At 51.7% G+C, this 23,305-nt stretch overlaps 1 protein-coding gene and 1 long non-coding RNA gene across 3 annotated transcripts; one reads left to right on the top strand and one right to left on the bottom strand.

Moving 5' to 3' along the window:
• Nucleotides 1-724: 724 nt before the first annotated feature.
• Nucleotides 725-6,328, bottom strand: LOC134299930 (uncharacterized). The gene is made up of 2 exons (XR_010007172.1): nucleotides 6,044-6,328; nucleotides 725-1,568 (listed from the first exon to the last, which is right to left on the bottom strand). It is a non-coding gene; the product is annotated as an uncharacterized LOC134299930 (long non-coding RNA).
• Nucleotides 6,329-6,416: 88 nt separating this feature from the next.
• On the top strand, nucleotides 6,417-21,386 carry gal3st4 (galactose-3-O-sulfotransferase 4). 2 transcript variants are annotated; one of them, XM_062984096.1, is made up of 4 exons: nucleotides 6,417-6,837; nucleotides 13,510-13,635; nucleotides 16,408-16,681; nucleotides 18,686-21,386. In XM_062984096.1, the coding sequence occupies exons 2-4, from the start codon at nucleotides 13,511-13,513 to the stop codon at nucleotides 19,496-19,498; spliced, it is 1,212 nt and encodes a 403-aa protein (XP_062840166.1). In that variant the 5' UTR covers nucleotides 6,417-6,837; nucleotide 13,510; the 3' UTR covers nucleotides 19,499-21,386. The 2 variants fall into 2 exon arrangements, with proteins under 2 accessions (XP_062840166.1, XP_062840167.1); XM_062984097.1 differs by lacking the exon at nucleotides 6,417-6,837 and adding an exon at nucleotides 7,245-8,108.
• The last annotated feature ends 1,919 nt before the right edge of the window (nucleotides 21,387-23,305 follow it).

The raw sequence follows: 23,305 nt of genomic DNA, 5'->3' as shown, positions 1-23,305 counted from the left end.
CCTTTTCCTTAATCTCCTTATTATCCAACATATTCGCTTATCCAACGTTCTGCCGGCCTGTTTATGTTGGATAAGTGAGACTCTACTGTATTTCTAGATCGTATCTATCTATATCTATATACTTTGTAAATGTGGCCTTGGCATTTGGGGGTTGTAGGTACAGGGATTTATAGTTTACCTGCAATCAAAGCGCACCCTGAACCCTACTTACCATGAACCTTGGCACACAGAACCCCCATGACCAACAACAAATACTGGAGGCCTTTGGGAGAAATTCACCTTGATTTGGGGAAGTTGTAGTTCACCTGCATCCGAAGAGCACTATGAACCCAAACAACATTGGTGGATCTGGACCAAACATGGCAGGGTCTGGCGGTGATTGTCTTTGGAATTTGGGAGTTATAGTTCACCCGTATTCAGAAAACACTGAACCAAGCTGATGACAGATCTGGACCACACTTGGCACACAGACCCAGCATGGCCAACTGTGCATACAGGCTTGGTTTGGGGGTGATTGCCCGTGGCATATGGGAGTTGTAGTTCACCCTTACCCAGAGAGCACAGAACCCAGCTGACAACGGATCTGGACCCAACTCAGTACACAGACCCAACATGGCCAACTGTGAATACTGGCGGGGTTTGGGGAGGATTTACCCACAATTTTGGGAGTTGTAGTTCACCCACCTCCTAATAATAATAATAATAATAATAATAATAATAATAATAATAATAATAATAAACTTTATTTTTATATCCTGCCCCATCTCCCCGAAGGGACTCGGGGCGGCTCACAACAGGGACAAGCCCGAACAACAACAACATATTTAACATAAACTTAAAACATTCCAACAATACACAAAATAAAATAATGGACAAATACATTAAAATCCAAGCAGATAATGCATTTTCTAATGGGAGCATTCCTAAAAAAGATCCTTTTATTTAAAAAAAACCAGTGTAACATACGACCAAACTCATAGGACCTCACACCCCAAAACAAACAGACGAAATTAGCACTTTGGCCAGGTTTCTCCTGATTTTATTTAGATTTTATCTTTTGTCCTTATATGTGAATTTTTATGACTGGTTTTCATTGTTTTTAATCTCTTTTATGGTGTTATCTTATTGTTGTTGACTGGGGAGATGGGGCGGGATATAAGAATAAAATTATTATTATTATAAACAATGCCTTGCTCCAACAATCAGGGCATCGCCGGGTACCCGAGCTATTCTATACAGTCCACAAAGTGCAGGAGCCCCTCCGTGTGCCCGGCTCCGCTCGCTGGGAAGAGAAGGGGGAGGGGGCTGAGCCTGGGGACGGCCTGCTGCCCTCCGTCCGGCCCGGCCCTTTGGCGTGGACTCCCACTCCTGCGGCACATTCCTCCTGCGTGGACGTCATGAATGCAGCTGGTGGGCGTTGGGACACCGTGGCCTCTGCAAGGCTGCCTTGGTTCTGTTCGTTCTGTTGTGCTGAGAGGCAAGGCTAGTGGAGGGATGCCGGCCGGGCTCTGAAAGGCCTCCGAGCCACAAGGGCGGTTGGCCAGCAGCTCCCATTGTCCCCAGTCCACCTGTGGGTAAAATCAGAATGGATGGGAGTTGTCCTTCAATAGGATCCGGGGCCCCTCACCTGCAGGCCGGCCCCTGCCCTGGACACATGTAAGATACGACATTTAGGCAGAAGAAATGAAATGCAAGGATACAGAATGAGAGACCCCTGGCTCCACCACAGAGTCCCATGTGAACGAGATCTTCGAGTCTTGTGGAGAACAAACCGAACATGAGCCAAGAGTGTGATGCAGCAGCGGGAAAAGCCAATGGGATTCTGGGCTGCGTCCGAAGGAGTCCAGTGTCCAGATGGAGGGAAGAAGTCCTGGTGCCTCTCTCTTCGGCCACTTCCCCTGGGATTCAGTTCTGGGCAAAGCAGTTCAAAAAAAGATCTTGACTCTAAGCTGGGAGGGGTCCAGAGGGAGAGGGGGAGTCGAAGGATCAAAGGTCTGGAGACCACGAATAATCCCTCTGAGGATCGTCTTAAGGAACTGGGCATCTCCAGCCTTGGAAGAGAAGGTTGAGAAGAGACGGGAGAGCCATGTTTCAATATGTGAAAGGGTGTCACAAGGGGGAGGGAGGGGACTCTCTGTAGCCAAGGGTTCAAATGACAGCGAAGGAGATTCCACCTGAGCATGAAGAAGGACTCCCTGACTGTAAGGAGGGCTGTTCAGCAGTGGAACTCTCTGCCTCAGAGTCCAGTGGAAGCTCCTTCCTTGGAGGCTTTGAAACAGAGGCTGGATGACCATCCATCAGTTGTGTTTTGATGGTGCTTTTCCTGCATGAAGACAGGTGTGGGCTGGACTGGATAGCCTTTGGGGCTCTCTTCTAACTCTAGGAGTCTGCGATTCCATGGACCTACTTCTCCATGAACCTGGTAATGCCTATGAGGCAGGATGGCCACCTGTCAGGAGGGCTTGGGTTGTGCTTTCCCTGCATGAAGGCAGAAGCGGGTTGGGTGGCCCCTAGGGGCCCCTTCCAGCTCTATGACTGTGTTGATTTTGTAATAAACATTATGTAACAGAACACTTTAGTCCACAAAGGTAACTGTGATTGAATATTGGGAAGGGTGTCCCAAGGAAGAGGGAGCGAGCCTTGTTTCCTTCTGCCCTGGAGACTAAGGTCCAATGGAGCTATGGGTTCAAAATGCAGGAGAGGAGAGTCCAATGAACATGAGGAGGAACTTCCTCACTGTGAGAGAGAGCTGTTCAGCAGCGGAACTCTCTGCCTCGGAGTCTGGTGGAGGCTCCTTCCTTGTCCCCTGGAAGTGATTCAAGCCCTGCTTTGCATGAGAAAATAGCCCTCAGTGTGGGGGGCGGGGGGTCTGTGGGGAGCCCCCTTTTGCCCCTTGAGGCTGGGCTTGGTGCTCCCAGGGCCCCTTCCCCTTCACAGAAGCATAGAGTTGGAAGAGACCTCAGGGGCCATCCAGCCCAACCCCACTCTGCCAAGAAGCAGGAAAGTGACCATCAAGGCACCCCTTCTTCCTGGAGACCCCCCTTTCCCTTTGTTCTCTCAGAAGGTGAGTGTCATAATCGCTCAGGCCAAGCAACAGCGATCCTGATCCACGCTGACTTGGCCAAAAGGGTGCTGGAAGCGGACATTCACCGGCCATGAAGATCCATTCCCCTGGTTTGTCGGAATGGGGGCTCTGCCCAGGGGACATGGCCCAGAGGTTTTGATGTTTCTGCCATCCTTGTGGGGGGGGGGGGGGCTTCTGCTGCCATGCCCCATTTGTCAGACTGAAGACTCTGGTATGTGGGAAAGGGCCAGCATTGGGGGGTCTCAGTGATTCATGGCATTGCTGACTTCTTCCAAACTAGGCAGTGCTGCAAGCTCATCCCTGGTTTGTTGTTGCGGGATTTGTGAGAGGGTCTCTTCGGCCACATTGGAGCTACGATTCAGCAGGTTCTGGTAGTGCTCTTTCCAACGTAGTGCAATTAATGTTTTGTCCTTGAACTCAAGAATAAACTCAATGGGAAACGGAATGTTGGTGGGCAGGAAAAGAGATTTAAAGATGGGCTCAAAGCCAACCTTAAAAACTGTGGCATAGACACTGAGAACTGGGAAGCCCTGGCCCTTGAGCGCTCTAATTGGACCAGCAGTGCTGCGGAGTTCGAAGAGGCACAAATGAATGGAGGGCTTAAGGGAGAAACGTGCCAAGAGGAAGGAGCGTCAAGCTAACCCCGACCGGGACCGCCTTCCACCTGGAAACCGATGTCCTCACTGCGGGAGAATATGCGGGTCAGTCACCTAAGAACCCACCCCCAAGATGGAAGACCATCGTCCTCGAGCTACGAGGGATCGCCTAAGTAAGTAAGTAAGTAAGTAAGGCAAGTAAAGGTAAAGGTCAAGGTTTTCCCCTGACATTAAGTCCAGTCGTGTCCGACTCTGGGGGTTGGTGCTCATCTCCATTTCTAAGCCAAAGAGCTTAGACCGTAGACACCTCCAAGGTCATGTGGCCATTGGCATGACTGCATGGAGCACCGTTACCTTCCCGCCGGAGCGGTATCTATTAATCTACTCACATTTGGCATGTTTTCGAACTGCTAGGTTGGCAGAAGCTGGAGCTAACAGTGGGCGCTCAATCCGTTCCCGGGATTTGAACCTGTGACCTTTCGGTCTGTAAGTTCAGCAGCTCAGCCCTTTAACACACTTCGCCACCGGGGCTCCCATTGTTAGGCAAAGCCCACTCTGTATGGATGGGCTGTATGTAGTGCAAGACTCCTGTATCCCAAACAATAAAGATGTACGTGGTCCCTTCAACCCCCGTGGGCCTTGGCCTATCCTCTCAAGAGAAGGCTGAGCCCACAGCAGCACAGGCCGAGCAAAGCCCCCCGACAGAGAGGAAGGGTCCCAGTCTCTTCCTTTCAATAAATCCTGGCCAGGGGTCTCAGCAGAGACCGCTCCTCGGGGCCGCGTTTGGGAGACAAAGCCAGAGCGGAAGGGACCAAAGGCTGGATTTGAGAGAGAGAAGGACATCATAGAATCATAGAGTTGGAAGAGACCCCCATGGGCCATCTAGTCCAACCTCTGCCGTGCAGCACAATCCAAGCATCCCTGACAGATGTCCACTCAGCCTCTGTTTCAAAGCCTCCAAGGAAGGAGATTCCACCGGACTCCGAGGCGGAGAGTTCCACTGTTGAGCAGCTCTGAGAAGTTCTTCCTAATGTTCAATCGGATCTCCTTTCCTGTCATGGGAACCCATGGCTGCATTGAGTCCTAGTTTCCAGGGCAGCTGAAAGGACAGGCTTCCTCTTCCTCGTGACATCCCTTCACATATGTATGCATGGCTTCCACGCCTCCTCTTTAAGATGCTCCCCATGGGGATTATTCCTGGTCTCCAGACCCTTGACCCTCCTCTTTGCCCTCTTCCTCTGGACCCTCCCAGCTTAGAGCCCATCTCTCTTTTAAGTTGCTTTGCCCAGAATGGGACGCGTGTGATTCCAGGTGGAGAGGCCTGACCAAAGCTGGACAGAGAAGCACCGGGACTTCTTCCCTCCATCTGGACACTGGACTCCTCTGGATGCAGCCCCCGGTGGCGGAGTGGACTAAAGCCTCGTGACTTGAAGGTTGGGCTGCTGACCTGAAGGCTGCCAGGTTCGAATCCCACCTGGGGAGAGCGCGGATGAGCTCCCTCTGTCAGCTCCAGCTCCATGCGGGGACATGAGAGAAGCCTCCCACAAGGATGGCCAAAACATCAAAACATCCGGGCAACGTCCCCTGCGCAACGTCCTTGCAGACGGCCAATTCTCTCACTCCAGAAGCGACACGAGTTGCTCCTGACACACACACACACAAAAGCCCAGAATCGCATTGGCTTTCCCGGCTGCTGCGGCACCCCTTGGCTCCTGTTCCCCTTCCTCTCCACGAGGACTCCGGGACTTTTCTCGCGTGGAGCCAGGCATCGCCCCCCTCCTGCTTCTTGGCCTTCCGCTCCTTCTGCCCGGGTGGCGTCTCTTCCCTCGTGTGCAGAGTTCACGGCGGAGTTCTGCCCAGTCATCTCTCCCATCGGCGGAGGGCCTTGCGGATCCTGGCCCTCGCGCTCCCTCCCGATGCCTGGGCGGGGGGGGGGGGGGGGGGAGGGGGGGCGAGGCGGGCCCTCCCTCTCCTTCGGGGGAACGAGGGGGGCGGGGGAGGGCCCGGGGAGCCAAGGCCGGGACCCTCCGCCTTTACGAACAAGGGACTCCTACAAGCGGGGGCCGCGACTGGCAGCCCATCCCTCCCGGCAGAGAGAGAGAGAGAGAGGGGGGGGGGAGGGAGGGAGCCCGGCCTGGCTGGCTGCCTGCAGGGGGGAGGGGGAGGGGGTCCCTTGGGGAGGGGGAGGGGAGGAGGAGAGCACGGGGGGGGGGAGGGAGGGAGGGGTCCTCTCGGAAGGAGGCGCAGGCAGGGCGGGCCCCAGCCCCCTCCTTCCTTCCTCTCTTTCTTTCTTTCTTTCTTTCTTTCTTTCTTTCTTTCTTTCTTTCTCTCGGTCAGTGAACGACGTCTTCCCATCTCTGACCCTCGTGTGCCCCTCGAGCGCGGTCTCCCGTGGGTCCTGGCAGCCCCGGCGGGTTGTTGTCCTTCTTCCTCCTCCTCTTCCTTTTCCCTTCCTTCACATCTCCTTCCTCCTCCTTTCCCTTTCCTTCTTCCTCCTCCTCTTCCTCTCTTTCCTTTCTCCTTCCTCCTTCCCTTCTTCCTCCTCCCTCGCTCCTCTCCCCTCGGTTTCTCTAAAGAAGATGAAGAGGGAGGAGGAGGAGGAAGAGGAAGAGGAGAGCGCCGTCCAGCTGCGAGAGCGCGGGGTGAGGGGGCGGGGCCTGCGGGGAGGGGCGGGGCCTGCGGGGGCCGGGGTCTCCTCCCCCTCCCCTCCCTCTCTCTCTTTCTCTCTCTCTCTTTCCCCGCCTGGCCCCTCCCCTCTTCCCCTCCTTCCTCTCTTCCCTCCGCATCGGGGGGGGGGGAGGGGGGGAGGGGGAGGGAGGGGGCCGGCAGGAAGACAAAAGGCATCAGAGGAAGGAAGGAAGGAAGGAAGGAAGGAGGGAAGGAAGGAAGGAAGGAAGGAAGGAAGGAAGGAAGGAAGGAAGGAAGGAAGGAAGGAAGGAAGGAAGGAAGGAAGGAAGGAAAGAAAGGAAAAGTTGGGAAGGGGCGGAGAGAGAGAGACAGAGACACAACAGAGAGATACTAGAGAGGAGGAGGAGGAGGAGGAGGAGGAGCAGAAGCAGGAAAGTTGTGGACCAAAAAGAGGAGAAGAAAGGGGAGAAGAAACAAGAGAAGAAAGAGAAGAGAAGAAAGGGGAGAAGAGCGCGAGGAGTGATCCAGGTAAGGAGGAGAGACGGGGGGGGGCGCTCTGCACATGCCCCGGAGCAGCGCTTGGCCTTGGCCCCTGCCTTCCCTCCGCTATCTCTCCGGCCGCTCCCTTCTCCCTCCGGGAAGGAAAGAAAGAAAGAAAGAAACAAGGAGGAGGGCGGAGGGCGGTCAGCCCGGGCCAGGACAGACAGCTGGCCGGCGGAGGACGGGGGAGGGAGGGGGGAGGGAGAGGCCGGCGGAGGGGGGCGAGGAGGGGGAGCGGCGCCCCTCTGGAGGATCTCCTCCCTGACCCTAAGGCGACCCCTCCCCCCTCCCTCCATCTGCCGGCCTCTTAATCCCTCCGAGGCGCAGGAAGGGGAGGGGGAGGGGGAGGGGGAGGGGGTCGGGGAAGCCCCCTCCCAGCAAGAGGCCCCCAAAGGCTGAAGGGAGGGACGGACAAGCACAACAAGTTCCAAACAAGCCCAGAGAGAGATTGAGGGGGGGGGGGGGATCCTTTCCAGGCACAGCTGGAGGGGAGGTCCCAGGGGCTTCCCTGCCTCGACTCCAAGGCCCAGAGCTATGCAATCAACAAGGCCGATGCAACTCTGAGCACAACAAGGCACTTCGGGTGCAAGTGGCGCCTTGGCTCCTCTTCATCGGGGAAGAAGTGGCCCCTTGGGGTCCTGAAGAGGGTCCGGTCCTGGGCCCAGGTCTGCTCAACCTCGTTATTAATGGCTTGGATGAAAGTTGAGAGGGTGCGAGTGTCAAGTGTGCAGACGGGACCAGATGAGAAGGGAGCGCCAATGCTCCAGAGGACCGGACCTGGGTGCAAAAGGACCTCCACAGCCACAACTCTCACCATGAACCTCAACAAGGACACCTGGAAGATGCTGCACTTGGGCAGAAACAAAGGAAATGCAGAGATACAGGACGGGTGGCAGTCTGTGTGAGGAAGACCTTGGGGTCTTTGTGGGGAACACGGTGAACATGAGCCAAGAGTGAGGGGCAGGAGCTGAACAACCCAAGGGGATTCTGGGCTGCGTCCAAAGGAGTCAAGTGTCCAGATGGAGGGAAGACCTCCCGGGGCCTCCCTCGTCTGCTTTGGCCAGGCCCCTTCCCCTGGAATCACACCGTGCCCCATTCTGGGCCCCACAGTTCAAGAGAGAGATTGACCCCAAGCTGGAAGGTGAACAGAGGGAGACGCAAAGGTCTGGAGACCCTGAGGAATCCCTCTGAGGAGAGTCTTAAGGAGCTGGTCTGTTCATCCTGCAGAAGAGAAGGCGGGGAGGAGGCAGGAGAGCCAGGTATGAACGTGTGAAGGGGTGTCCTGAGGAAGGGGGGGGGGTTGTGTCAATGGACGCGATGGAGCCATGGGATCCAATGACAGGATTCCATTGAACGTTAGGAAGAGCTTCCTGTTGATGGCAAGGAAAGCTGTTCAGCAGTGGAACTCTCTGCCTCAGAGTCCGGTGGAAGATCCTTCCCTGGAAGCTTTGAAGCAGAGGCCGATGGCTGTCTGTCGGGAGGGCTTTGATTGTGCTTTCCCTGCAGGGCAGAAGGGGGTCGGACCAGGGGGCCCTTGGGGTCTCTTCCGACTCTGTTATTCTATGATTCTATCATTGGAATGTAGCAATGGGGGGGGATAGATCAAACAGGAGAAGAAGTGGAGTCGCATTATATGCCCAGTAGCATTATATTGTCAATCTCCCAAAAAGAGATATGTCAAAGGACAGGAAAGGCACTGCAGACAGATTCAGCCGGAGAAGTCAGCCGTAGCAGAACAGCTGAGGAACCAACCTGGACACAGAGTATTATTATTTGAGAACAGAAATGCCGGACCACTGTGACCACCATCATGTCAGACTGCACAAGGAAGCCATTGACATCCACAAGCAGGTGGGCAGTTGCAACAGAAAGGAGGAGACCATGAAAATGAACAAAATCAGGTCACCCGTATTAAAAGACACCAGAATCAAGACAGTAAATATAAAGAACACCAGTCAGAAACAGGGGAACTCCAGACAACAAGCAATCAAGGGCCAGTGAACATCTCCTAAACAGAGGGTGCCTCCAGGCAACAGCAGTCAGGCTACCTCTATGCAGAGTCCCTCGCCGATTGACTTTGCAGCTGCAAGGCTACTCAATGCCATTCAAGCTTGTTGATTGCAACATTCATACAGAAAAGGGTTCTTCCACCCTGGACATTATTCTCAGAGCTCTCTCTCTCTCTCTCCCTCTCTCTCTCTCTCTCTCTCTATATATATATATATATATACACACACACACACACACACACACACACACACACACACCACTAGCCTCATTTCCAACAGACCTCTGAAGATGCCATTAGCCGCAGATGCGGGCAAAATGTCAGGAGAGAATGCTGCAGAAACATAGCCATGCATCTTGGAAACCACACAGCAACCCCACGTCAAGGATGTTTCCACCTGTGAAGAGATGCAGGATTTCAGTCCCAGAAACCAGGCCGAGAGCACTTGGGAACAAGAATCAAAGGAACAAGGAGTTGTGGGAGGTCTCCTCCGTGAAGAACTGGGTGGGATCTAAAAAAAACCCAGGACAGACGCCCAAAGAACTTTTAGCTGAGCTCAGATGTATAGAATCATAGACTCATAGAGTTGGAAGAGACCTCAGAGAGGAAATGGAAGAGGAATTTGAACAAATAACCAACGTGTATAGGAAATACGTCAGAAAGGCAAAGACATAAAATGAGCTCAAGCTTGCCAGAGAAATTAAAAGCAATAAAAAAGGTGTTCTTTGGTTATGTCAATAGAAGTAGGAAGAATAAAGAAATGATATAACACAGGTACGAGCAAACTTTGACCATCCCTCCAGGTGTTTTGGACTTCAACTCCCACCATTCTTGGCCTCGGGCCCTTTCCTTTTCCCTTTCCTTTTCCCTTTCCTTTTCCGCTTAAGCGGCTGAGGGGGAAAAGGAAGGGGCCCGAGGCCAGGAATGGTGGGAGTTGAAGTCCAAAACACCTGGAAGGAACACCAGTTTGCCCATGCCTGGTATAACCTCTGCATGGAGAGGATGGTGGGATGCTGGCAGGGCACAGACAGGGAAAAGGCCCAGCTGCTCAACCCCTTCTTGAGCCTCAGTCTTCTTTCTCCCAAAGGGAGATCAAGGTTCAAGATGAACAATACGGAGCAGACGAGGCTAGAGGGGAAATGCAGCCCAAAATAGGTACAGGAGCCGCCCAGGAAGACCTGGCTGCTCTAAATGGATTCAAGTCTCCAGGGTCAGGTGAACTACACCCGAGAGTATTGAAGGAACCAGCAGAAGTCATTTCAGAACCACTGGCAATCATCTCTGAGAATTCTTGGAGAACAGGAGAGGTTCCAAGTTTTTTGCCTTTTAAACAGAGGATGGAGTGGATGGCCACCTGTCAGGAAGGTTTGGATTGTGCCTTATGGCAGATGGGGTTGGACTGGATAGCCTTTGGGGGTCTCTTCCAACTCTAGGTTTATTATTATTATTATTATTATTATTATTATTATTATTATTATTGATTAAGCAGAGGCTGGATGGCCTTCTGTCGTGAGGGCTTTGTTTGTGCTTTTCCCATCTGGAAGAAGTGGGCTGGACTGGATGGCCTTTGGGATCCCTTCCATAGCCCTACTTCCCCATGAACCTGCTAATGCCTATGAGGATGGATGGCCATCTGTTGGGAGGGCTTGGATTGTGCTTTCCCTGCATGAAGGCCAAGGGGAGGTGGATTGTCCCTTCCAACTCTATGACTGTTGATTTTGTAATAAACATTACGTAACTGGACATTGGAGCCCCGGTGGCGAAGTGTGTTAAAGCATTGAGCTGCGGAACTTGCAGACCGAAAGGTCCCAGGTTCAAATCCCGGGAGTGGAGTGAGCACCCGCTGTTAGCTCCAGCTTCTGCCAACCTAGCAGTTCGAAAACATGCCAATGTGAGTAGATCAATAGGTACTGCTCCGGCGGGAAGGTAACGGTGCTCCATGCCGTCATGCCAGTGGCCACGTGACCTTGGAGGTGTCTACGGACAACACCGGCTCTTCGGCTTAGAGATGGAGATGAGCACCAACCCCCAGAGTCAGACATGACTGGACTTACTGTCATGGGAAACCTTTACCTTTACCTGGACATTGCAGTCCACAGAGGTTGTTATGATTGAATGTGTGAAAGGATGTCCTAAGGAAGGGGGAGCAGGCCTTGCTTCCTTCTGTCCCGCAGACTGGGACTCAGCGGAGGAATGCGTGCAAGGACAGGAGAGGAGATTCCACTGAACATTAGGAAGGACTTCCTGACTGTGAGGAGAGCTGTTCAGCAGGGGAACTCTCTGCCTCAGAGGCCAATTGGAAGCTCCTTCCTTGGAAGCTTTGAAACAGAGGCTGGGTGGCCATATGGCCATCTGTCGGGGGTGCTTTGAATGTGATTTCCTGCTTCTTAGCGGGGGGTTGGACTGGATGGCCCATGAGGTCTCTTCCAACTCTACTATTCTATGATTCTATGATTTTGGGTGGGCACCAAACCTGGCTTCCTGGCTTCCAAGTACCCACCCTGGCTTCCCCCAGATGGCGTAGTGGACTAAGTGACTTGAAGGTTGGATTGCTGACCTGAAAGCTGCCAGGTTCGAATCCCACCCGGGGAGAGTGTGGATGAGCTCCCTCTATCAGCTCCAGCTCCATTTGGGGACATGAGAGAAGCCTCCCACAAGGATGGTAAAAACATCAAAAACATCCGGGCGTCCCCTGGGCAACGTCCTTGCAGACGGCCAATTCTCTCCCTCCAGAAACAACTCCAGTTGCTCCATCTCTTTGACTTGAAACACTGCACTATATTCCTCTGCCCCAAAGCATCTGAGAATATCACATTGCATTTTAGTTCTAGTGGCCCCTCCAGGCCATCCTCTCCACCATCCCAGTGGTCTTTTTTCTTTTTTCTTTGCAGATTCATATGTTATTTGAGTGATTATATTCCTTCTGCTTATGTGATTGTTTTAGTCAATTGTTATGTTTTGTTTTTAATTCTTATAGCGTTTTATAGTGTTTTCAGTGTTTTATTGTACAGTGTTTTATGCTGATTTTATATTGGAAACCGCCCTGAGTCCCTTTCGGGAGAGAGGGCGGGATACAAATAAACTTTTACTTACTTACTTACTTACTGTTGGGGGGGGGGGGGTGCTTTGATGGGGCTTTTCCTGCATGAAGGCAGAAGGGGGTTGGGCTGGATGGCCTTTGGGGGTCTCTTCCAACTCTATGCAGCAGCCAAGGGGAGGAGGAAACTCCCCTGCAGCCCCTCCCTTGTTTTCCACCTCTTTCCTCTGGAGGTTTTATTTCGTCCACTCAGCTCCCCAGACCTGTAATCAAGGCCTTGCCTGCGTGGCTGTGGCTGCCTTTCCCACCGCAGGCTCCCGGCCTCCTCGTTGGAGGAAAAGAAGGACATGGGATCTGCAGAGGAGAGTCGGGCAAGAGCTGCGCTTGGTCCCTCCTCCGTCCCCAATGAGGCTGAGTCCTGCTGTGCCCCAGGGACTGGGCCAGAAGGAGCCAGGAAGGCAGGAATCATAGATGAAGGGACCCCCAAAGGCCATCTAGTCCAACCCCCTTCTGCCTTCGTGCAGGAAAAGCACCATCAAAGCCACCACCCCCCGGACAGGTGCCCATCCAGCCTCAATAACAATAATAACAACAACAATGATAATGATTTTATTTATTTATTTATTTATTTATTTATTTATTTATTAGACTTGTATACCGCTATTCCCAGTTTGGCTCGGAGCGGTTTACAGAAAGAGATTAAAACAATACACTTAGCTTTAAAATAACAATAAAAATAATAAAAACAACAATAAAAACAGATATAGCCCCGAGTTTTTCACCCATTGAAAGCTTCTATATAGTTGGAAGGAGCCTCTAAAGGTCATCTATTCCACCCCCTTTCTGCCTTCGTGCAGGAAAAGCACCATCAAACCCCCCCCCCCCCTCACTGACAGATGGCCACCCAGCCTCTGTTTAAAAGCTTCCAAGGAAGGAGCTTACAATGGACTCAGAGGCAGAGGGTTCCACTGCTGGACGGCTCTTCTCACTGTCAGGAAGTCCTTCCTCATGTTCAGGCGGAATTTCCTTTCCTGTCATTCGAACTCAGGGCTCCACTGAGTCCAATGAAAACAGGCCTGCTCCCTCTTCCTTGTGACACCGTTTCACCGATGTGTCCATGGCTCCTCTCATGTCTCCTTCTCTCAGACCCAGCTCTTGAAGACGCTCCTCAGAAGGAGGATTCACGGTCTCCAGACCTTTGGTTAATGGAGCCGCCTTCTTGCTCTGGACTCTTTCCAGCTTAGAGTCCATCTCTCTCTTGATCTGGACGCAGTGTGATTCCAGGTAAAGAGGTCTGGACAAAACAGACCTCGCCTGGAGCACGGTGTCCAATTCTGGAAGAGCAGGGCATGCACCCACACCCGTGGGATCTGCCAGGGCCGTGTGCCCCGGTGTTGGGGGTCCTGCTGACAATGCGGGGCTGTGGTGCAGGCTGGTTAGCAGCCAGCTGCAACAAATCACTCTGACCAAAAGGTCATGAATTCGAGGCCAGCCCGTGCCTGCGTCTGTCTCTGTCCTATGTTATGGCATTGAATGTTTGCCTTAGGTGTTGCCTTAAATAAAATAAATGCGGTCTCTCTCTCTCTCTCTCTCTCTCTCTCCTTCCCCTTGACAGGATGAAGGCCCTTCTGGGCGTCTGCTGCTGCTGCTGCCGCCACCCGCAAGTGCTGTGGGCCGCCCTGGCCGCCTCCATGACCATCGGCTTCGCCCTGCAGCTCTTGGGGGTCTCCTTCCAGAAGAGGTGACGCTCCCCTTGCTCCCTTTGCTCCCGGGCACGGGCCAGCGGGGGCCCTCCTCCAGGTGTTTCGGACTCCAAATCCCACAATTCCTAACAACCTATTATTATTATTATTATTATTATTATTATTATTATTATTATTTTAATTTTATTGTATGACACAGCAAACAAGATAGAAATGCTGGATTTCCTATCACAAAATCACAAGTCGAACACTTCCCAAGTGTCTTGGACTGTGTGATGTATTTTCGGATGATGCGCGCAGATCCCAGCAGGGTGGCCTTTTGCAGCTGGCAAATCGTGATTTTGTCAATGTCTATTGTTTCCAAATGCCAGTGGCTGAGATCTTTTGGCACAGCACCCAGTGTGCCCATCACCACCGGGACCACCTGCACTGGTTTCTGCCAGAGTCTTTGAAGTTCAATCTTGAGGTCCTGAGAGCGGCTGAATTTTTCCTGTTGTTTTTCGTCAATGTGACTGTCACCTGGGATGGCAACATCAATGATCCAAACCTTTTTCTTTTCCACAACTGTGATGTCTGGTGTGTGGTGTTCCAGAACTTTGTCAGTCTGGATCCGGAAGTCCCACAGTATCTTTGCGTGCTCATTTTCCAAGACTTTTGCAGGTTTGTGATCCCACCAGTTCTTTGCTGCTGGGAGGTGGTACTTGAGGCATAAGTTCCAATGAATCATTTGGGCCACATAGTTGTGCCTCTGTTTGTAGTCAGTCTGTGCAGTTTTCTTACAGCAGCTGAGGATATGATCAATGGTTTCATCGGTTTCCTTGCACAGTCTGCATTTTGGGTCATCAGCTGATTTTTGGATCTTGGCCTTAATTGCCTTTGTCCTGATGTCTTGCTCCTGGGCTGCAAGGATCAGGCCTTCTGCCTCCTTCTTCAGGGTCCCATTCATGAGCCAGAGCCAGGTCTTCTATTATTATTATTATTATTATTATTATTATTATTATTATTATTATTAATTGCCTTTGTCCTGATGGCTTGCTCCTGGGCTGCAAGGATCAGGCCTTCTGTCTCCTTCCTTCTTCAGGGTCCCATTCGTGAGCCAGAGCCAGGTCTTCTATTATTATTATTATTATTATTATTATTATTATTATTATTATTATTATTTGCCTTTGTCCTGAGGTCTTGCTCCTGGGCTGCAAGGATCAGGCCTTCTGTCTCCTTCTTCAGGGTCCCATTCGTGAGCCAGAGCCAGGTCTTCTATTATTATTATTATTATTATTATTATTATTAATTGCCTTTGTTCTGATGTCTTGCTCTTGGGCTGCAAGGATCAGGCCTTCTGTCTCCTTCTTCAGGGTCCCATTCGTGAGCCAGAGCCAGGTCTTCTATTATTATTATTATTATTATTATTATTATTATTATTATTATTAATTGCCTTTGTCCTGATGTCTTGCTCCTGGGCTGCAAGGATCAGGCCTTCTGTCTCCTTCTTCAGGGTCCCATTCGTGAGCCAGAGCCAGGTCTTCTATTATTATTATTATTATTATTATTATTATTAATTGCCTTTGTTCTGATGTCTTGCTCTTGGGCTGCAAGGATCAGGCCTTCTGTCTCCTTCTTCAGGGTCCCATTCGTGAGCCAGAGCCAGGTCTTCTATTATTATTATTATTATTATTATTATTATTATTATTATTATTATTATTATTATTATTATTATTTGCCTTTGTCCTGAGGTCTTGCTCCTGGGCTGCAAGGATCAGGCCTTCTGTCTCCTTCTTCAGGGTCCCATTCGTGAGCCAGAGCCAGGTCTTCTATTATTATTATTATTATTATTATTATTATTATTTGCCTTTGTCCTGAGGTCTTGCTCCTGGGCTGCAAGGATCAGGCCTTCTGTCTCCTTCTTCAGGGTCCCATTCGTGAGCCAGAGCCAGGTCTTCTATTATTATTATTATTATTATTATTATTATTATTATTTGCCTTTGTCCTGAGGTCTTGCTCCTGGGCTGCAAGGATCAGGCCTTCTGTCTCCTTCTTCAGGGTCCCATTCGTGAGCCAGAGCCAGGTCTTCTCCTTATCAGCTTTTCCTTCAATTTTGTCAAGGAACTTTCCATACAATGTTTTGTTGTCCCAGCTGTCAGCTCTAGTTTGTAGTGTGGTTTTCTTGTACTGGTTTTTTGTCTGCTGTGCTTTGAGGAGTTTCTGGTTTTTGACTTCAATCCAAGAAATTCTTCACTTTGCTTGACATATTCTGCCAGGGCATGTTCTTCTTCTTTGACTGCTTGTTTTACTTGTAAGAGTCCTCTGCCCCCTGATCTTCTAGGCAGATAGAGCTGGCCCACATTATTATTATTATTATTATTATTATTATTATTATTATTATTATTATTATTATTATTATTTCATATCTCTGTATGTATATTTGTATGTATCTAACTATGTATCTACCTACCTAGGTATGTATGCATGTATGTATCGATCTATCTCTGCATATATGTATCTATCTATTTATTTATCTATGTACAATCTATGTCTATTATGTATCTACGTACCTATCTCTGTATAATAATAATAATATAATTATAAAAATAATGTAACAGTAAAACATAATAACATTAAATAATAATAATAATAATATACCATCTGCTAGGAATTGTGGGAGTTGGAGTCCAAAACACCTGGAGGGAGGGCCGAAGTTGGTCCCTGCCTGGCCTAAGCCAAGGGCAGAGCAGGGCAAGAGGGAGGGGAGGGGAGGGGGCCACGCGTATGGGACGGCATGCACACGTGTCAATGACCTCCTCCTCCTCCCACAGGGAGCCCCTCCTGCAGCCCCTGCCCCCCTCCCCCAGCCCCACCTGCCGGCCGCGGCAGCACGTGGTCTTCCTGAAGACGCACAAGACGGGCAGCAGCACCGTGGTCAACATCCTGCACCGCTTTGGGGACCTGCGTGGCCTGCGCTTCGCCCTGCCCGCCCGCTACCAGTTCAGCTACCCCAGCCTCTTCCAGGCGCGGAGGGTCAAGGGCTGGCACCCCCGCGGCCGCCCCTTTGACCTGCTCTGCCACCACATGCGCTTCAACCTGCCCGAGGTCAGTGGCCCAAGGGATGTGCGGGGGGGGGGGGGGGCTTGGGGGCAGGAGGGTTGGAATGTGTGCCAGTAGGGTGGCATGGGTGCAGATGGTGCACTTGCGCATATGCAGGGAGCATAGGTTTCCCCTCTGGCGAAGGTTCCCAGTAGAATAGCATGGGTGCAAACAATGCGTCTGGGCATGCGCAGAGCTGGAGGTCCCCAGTAGAATGGCATGGGTGCAAACGGTGCACCCAAGCATGCACAGAGCATGGGCATGAGTGCATCTGAGCATGTGCAGAGAGCATGGGCATGGATGCAAATGGTGCATCTGAGCATGTGCAGAGAGCATGGGCATGGGTGCAAATGGTGCATCTGAGCATGTGCAGAGAGCATGGGCATGTGTGCAAATGGTGCATCTGAGCATGTGCATAGAGCATGGGCATGGGTGCAAATGGTGCATCTGAGCATGTGCAGAGAGCATGGGCACGGGTGCAAATGGCGCATCTGAGCATGTGCAGAGAGCATGGGCACGGGTGCAAATGTCGCATCTGAGCATGTGCAGAGAGCATGGGCATGCGTGCAAATGGTGCATCTGAGCATGTGCAGAGAGCATGGGCATGGGTGCAAATGGCGCATCTGAGCATGTGCAGAGAGCATGGGCACGGGTGCAAATGTCGCATCTGAGCATGTGCAGAGAGCATGGGCATGCGTGCAAATGGTGCATCTGAGCATGTGCAGAGAGCATGGGCATGGGTGCAAATGGTGCATCTGAGCATGTGCAGAGAGCATGGGCATGGGTGCAAATGGCGCATCTGAGCATGTGCAGAGAGCATGGGCATGAGTGCAAATGGCGCATCTGAGCATGTGCAGAGAGCATGGGCATGGGTGCAAATGGTGCATCTGAGCATGTGCAGAGAGCATGTGCATGAGTGCAAATGGTGCATCTGAGCATGTGCAGAGAGCATGTGCATGGGTGCAAATGTCGCATCTGAGCATGTGCAGAGAGCATGGGCATGCGTGCAAATGGTGCATCTGAGCATGTGCAGAGAGCATGGGCATGGGTGCAAATGGTGCATCTGAGCATGTGCAGAGAGCATGGGCATGGGTGCAAATGGCGCATCTGAGCATGTGCAGAGAGCATGGGCATGAGTGCAAATGGCGCATCTGAGCATGTGCAGAGAGCATGGGCATGGGTGCAAATGGTGCATCTGAGCATGTGCAGAGAGCATGGGCATGAGTGCAAATGGTGCATCTGAGCATGTGCAGAGAGCATGTGCATGGGTGCAAATGTCGCATCTGAGCATGTGCAGAGAGCATGAAAAGAGAGTGGGGGGGGGCTTCCAGGGGAGCCAACAGCACACAGCCCCCCTCCCAAAGCAAGGAGTCAAAGGTCCTTCTTTGCAAGAGAGCCCTCGCTTTCCCTCAGCATGACCCTTCACCGAGGCCCACATCAGCCTCATCTCACGGTTGCCTTTAAAGGGCTGATTGTCATTGCAAACCTGTATATTGCCCGGGCATTGAAAGCCTACAATGACCTATCTACTAATCCATCCATACAGTCTACCTATTGATGTATTTATTGAGCTTTCTGCCTGTCTGTCTGTTCATCTACCTACCTACCTATTCATCTGTCCGTCCATCTGTCTATTGATCTATGTATCCATCTATCCATCTGTTTATCTATCTACTCATCCATCCATCCAATCTACTTATCAGTCTATCTATTGACCTTTCTGTCTGTCTACCCATCCATCCATCTGTCCATCCATCCACCTTTTTATCCATCCATTCGTCTGTCTAGCTCAGGCCTGTGCCAACTTTGATCCTCCAGGTGTTTTGGACTCCCACAATTCCTAACAGCCTACAGGTTGGGGTCCAAAACACCGGGAGGGAGGGCCGAAGTGTGCCCAGGCCTGGTCTGTCCTTGCCTCCCTCTGATGGTTTGGTTCTTCTTCCGAAGGGCCGGGGGCCGTGTGTCAGTCGCGCAGGTGTGCCTGAGTGCTGCCTCGGGTTCTCCTTGCAGGTGCGGAAGGTGGTCCCTGGGGACAGCTTCTACTTCTCGGTGGTGCGGGACCCGGTCTCGCTGGCGGAGTCGGCCTTCTCCTACTTCCGCGGGGTGGCCTCCGCCTTCCGCCGCGCGCCCTCCCTGCCCGCCTTCCTGGCCGCCCCGCAGCGCTTCTTCCGCCCGGGCGAGCGCGGCAACCACTACGCCCGCAACCTGCTGTGGTTCGACTTCGGGCTGGACCCCCCCTCGGCCCCCGGCCCGGGCCCCGTCCGGGAGGCTCTGGCCGGCCTGGACCGCACCTTCGACCTGGTGCTGCTGACGGAGCACATGGACGAGTCTCTGGTGCTGCTGGCGGAGGCGCTGTGCTGGGCCCTGGAGGACGTGGTGGCCTTCCGGCACAACCTGCGCAGCCCGCGGGCCCGGGCCCCCGCCCTGAGCCCCCTGGACGCGGCCCGCCTCCGGGCCTGGAACCACCTGGACTGGCAGCTGTACGTCCACTTCAACGCCTCCTTCTGGGAGCGGGCGGAGCGCTTCGGGCGGGGGCGCCTGGCGGAGGCGGTGGGGCGGCTGCGGGCGCTGCGGGCGGAGCGGGAGGGGCGCTGCCTGCGGGGAGGGGGCCCCCTGGAGCCCACCCACATCCCCGACCAGGCCGTGCGGCCCTTCCAGTTCGGCCAGGCCCCCATCCTGGGGTACGCCCTGCGCCCCGGCCTCCGGCCCCCCTGGAGCCAGCGCTGCCGCCGCCTGGTCACCCCCGAGCTGCAGTACAAGGACCTGCTGGACGCCAAGCAGTTCCCCCCCAAGGGGAACGCCACCCGCCCCGCCCCAGCGTAGTGACCCTGCCTTTCGCACCCCAATGAAGACTATCGTGGCCGAAGCACCGGGGTGTCGGTGTGCGGTTTCCTCGCTGAATGGCCAAGGTGTTCGGCAGCATTGTCTCCTGAGTGTTGTTGAAGGCTTCATGGCTGGAGTCTTTGGATGGCTGTGAATTTCCCGGTCTGTCTGGCCGTGGTCCAAAGGCAAAGTGATCCCCTCCACTGGGCTCTCCAGCACAAGGGAGACTCCGCCACAGGCATTCTGGATACTGGGAGCCAGACTGTGTTCGTTTTCTTGGTTTCTGTTGACGTTGTCCACCGGCTTCTTGTGGGTTCCAATGGCTTCTCTGTGTAGTTTGACAAAGTGGTTGTCCGAGTGGTCCAGAATCTCTGTGCAGACGCCCTCACTAATTGACTCTGCAGTCTTCATGGCTGCTCACATGCTAATGGGTGGATCCCACTCAGCAGATAAAGGTCTAGCTTGCTAATTGCACCATAATTGGCGCTTGTCTGCCCACCCTGGACATCATTCCACAGGTCTCTCTCTTCCACTGGCTTGACTCCCATCAGATCCTCTGAAGGTGCCCGTAGCCACAGGTGCAGGCGAAACACAAAAAGGAGCAAATGCTGCCAGAGCACATTGGCCACGGAGCCCGGAAACCACACAACAACACCCCAGCGGGACTGGGATGGAGCTGGGGAAGGCGGGGGTCCCACGGGCCTTTCCCCGAAATAGAGCCAAGAGTGCAGGCATTGCAGGCACTGCAATGCAATGCCATGCTGCTTTTAAGAACAACAGGAAGCTCTAAAGCCAATATATGAAGCAGAGGCTGGATGGACATCTGTCGGGAGAGATTCCACTGCATCTTCCTACCTGGCAGGAAGAAAGGAAGAAAGAAAGAAGGTCCGATTGGATGGCCCCTGGGGGTCCCTTTCAGTTTATAATTCTATAACCTGCTTTCTTTCCAAAGAGCTGCTTTTGGGGGTTTTCACTGGGGGGGGGGGTGTCCCTTCAACACCCCCCCCCCCGCCCCTTCCTATTGGTACGACCAGGATTCTCATTGAGGTCCCCCCCCCTTTGCAGCAATCATGAAGCTTGCTCTGTTGTACACGGAGGGGGTTTTATTCTTAACTATTTTGAAAAAGCAATAATTTTGTAATAAAGAGATCATCATAAGGGAGGCCTTGCTTTTGCGCCAGCCAGTCATTCCTCCGTCCGGCCACAAGGGGCGCTGCCTCCCAAGGGTTCCTCGCGCTCTATGCATGTCTGCCTCCCTTCCGTCCTCCCTCCCTCCCTCCCTTCGGGGCTACTCAATGCCATTCAGTCTGGCTAATTGCAGCATTTGCACTCACTTCAGACAGACGAGGGTTCTTCCTCCCACCCTGCACACTATCCCACTCACATCAGATCCTATCAGGATGCCATTATATTATAATGATGGTTATTACTATTATTCTTTTATTATTGCTATAATTTATTCTATTCTGTTATATATTGATATATTATATTTAATTATATTATAATATTGTTATTATTATTATTTCTGCGTCTGAACATCTTCAGAGGTTCTGTTGGAAATGAGGCAACTGGGGTGCATAGCCTATATATCCCTGTGGAATAATGCCCAGGGAGGGAAGGAGGGAGAAAGAACCCTTGTGAGTTTGAAGCGAGTGTGAATGTGGCAATGAGCAAGCTTGGTTAGCAACTGAGAATCCATGAAGTTGCAAAGTCATTCAGTGGGGTGGCCTGGCTCTTATTGCTTGGAGTCATCCTTTGCCTGGGTGGTGTTAACTGGCACTTTATTGTTATATTATAATTATGATTGTTACCATTATTATTATTTTATTATTACCTTGATTTATTATATTGTATTACTTTATTATTATGCAATATATGTTAAATTATATATTACTGATATATTATAGTTAATTATATTGTAATATTATTACCATATATTATTATTATTATTATCTGTGTCTGAGCATCTTCAAAGGTTCCATTGGCAATGAGGCAAGTGGAGTGTGTGTGTATATATCCCTGTGGAATGATGTCCAGGAAGCAAGTGTGAATGTTGCCATTGGCAAGCTTGGTTAGTCCTCCCTGATGGACTTTGCAGCTGCAGGGCCACCCAATGCTGGGTTGTTGTATGTTTTCCGGGCTGTATGGCCATGTTCTAGAAGTATTCTCTCCTGACGTTTCGCCCACATCTATGGCAGGCATCCTCAGAGGTTGTGAGGTATCTGAGGATGCCTGCCATAGATGTGGGCGAAACGTCAGGAGAGAATACTTCTGGAACATGGGCATACAGCCCAGAAAACATACAACAACCCTGTGATCCCGGCCATGAAAGCCTTCGACAACACACCACCCAATGCTATTCAGGCCTGCCAGTGGCAACACTCACACTCGCTTCACACAGACCGGGTTCTTCCCCCCACCCGGGACCTCATTCCCCAGGGATAGTCTAGACCAGGGGTCCTCAAACTTTTTAAGTGAAGGGCTGATTCACAGTCCCTCCGAGTGTTGGGGGGCCAGACTATGATGAAATACTCCAAAATTAGGATTGTTTTTGTGTGCCTTCCAAGTCATTTCAGACGTAGGTCAACCCTAAGTCTAAAGTTTAAGACAGGGGCCAGGTCAATGACCTTGGAGGGCCGCATCCGGCCCATGGGCCTTAGTTTGGGGACCCCTGATCTAGACGATCTCATAAGACCATAGGTAAGCAAAGAGACCTCCAAAGACCATCTAGATGATCTCATAAGACCATCGGTAAGGAAAGGGACCCTCAAAGCCCATCTAGATGATCTCATCAGACCATCAGAAGCCCATAGATAAGGAAAGGAACCTCAAAGACCACCTAGATGGTTTCATAAGACCATAGGTAAGGAAAGAAGCCTCCAAAGGCCATCTAGAATCTCATAAAACCATAGGTAAGGAAAGGGACCTCCAAAAGCCATCTAGATGGTCTCATAAGGCCGTAGCTAAGCAAAGAGACCTTCAAAGACTATCTAGACAATCTCATAAGACCATAGGTAAGCAAAGAGACCTCCAAAAACCAGCTAGACTTAGGTCAACCCTAAGTCTAAAGTTTAAGACAGGGGCCAGGTCAATGACCTTGGAGGGCCGCATCCGGCCCATGGGCCTTAGTTTGGGGACCCCTGATCTAGACGATCTCATAAGACCATAGGTAAGCAAAGAGACCTCCAAAGACTATCTAGATGATCTCATAAGACCATAGGTAAGGAAAGAAGCCTCCAAAGGCCATCTAGAATCTCATAAAACCATAGGTAAGGAAAGGGACCTCCAAAAGCCATCTAGATGGTCTCATAAGGCCGTAGCTAAGCAAAGAGACCTTCAAAGACTATCTAGACAATCTCATAAGACCATAGGTAAGCAAAGAGACCTCCAAAAACCAGCTAGACTTAGGTCAACCCTAAGTCTAAAGTTTAAGACAGGGGCCAGGTCAATGACCTTGGAGGGCCGCATCCGGCCCATGGGCCTTAGTTTGGGGACCCCTGATCTAGACGATCTCATAAGACCATAGGTAAGCAAAGAGACCTCCAAAGACTATCTAGATGATCTCATAAGACCATAGGTAAGGAAAGAAGCCTCCAAAGGCCATCTAGAATCTCATAAAACCATAGGTAAGGAAAGGGACCTCCAAAAGCCATCTAGATGGTCTCATAAGGCCGTAGCTAAGCAAAGAGACCTTCAAAGACTATCTAGACAATCTCATAAGACCATAGGTAAGCAAAGAGACCTCCAAAAACCAGCTAGACTTAGGTCAACCCTAAGTCTAAAGTTTAAGACAGGGGCCAGGTCAAT

Source organism: Anolis carolinensis, chromosome 6 (genome assembly GCF_035594765.1).
Source record: "Anolis carolinensis isolate JA03-04 chromosome 6, rAnoCar3.1.pri, whole genome shotgun sequence".
NCBI lineage: Eukaryota > Metazoa > Chordata > Lepidosauria > Squamata > Dactyloidae > Anolis > Anolis carolinensis.
The sequence above is the reverse complement of the archived record's forward strand: the minus strand, read 5'-3'. Positions and strand labels throughout refer to the sequence as shown.

What these genes read in the sequence shown, in the direction of transcription:
- gal3st4 (XM_062984096.1), top strand. Translation starts at nt 13,511, where the DNA reads ATGAAGGCCCTTCTGGGCGTCTGCTGCTGCTGCTGCCGCCACCCGCAA. An exon ending in GGGGTCTCCTTCCAGAAGAG is followed by an intron (nt 13,636 to 16,407) that starts GTGACGCTCCCC and finishes CTCCTCCCACAG; the next exon opens with GGAGCCCCTCCTGCAGCCCC. An exon ending in TGCGCTTCAACCTGCCCGAG is followed by an intron (nt 16,682 to 18,685) that starts GTCAGTGGCCCA and finishes TTCTCCTTGCAG; the next exon opens with GTGCGGAAGGTGGTCCCTGG.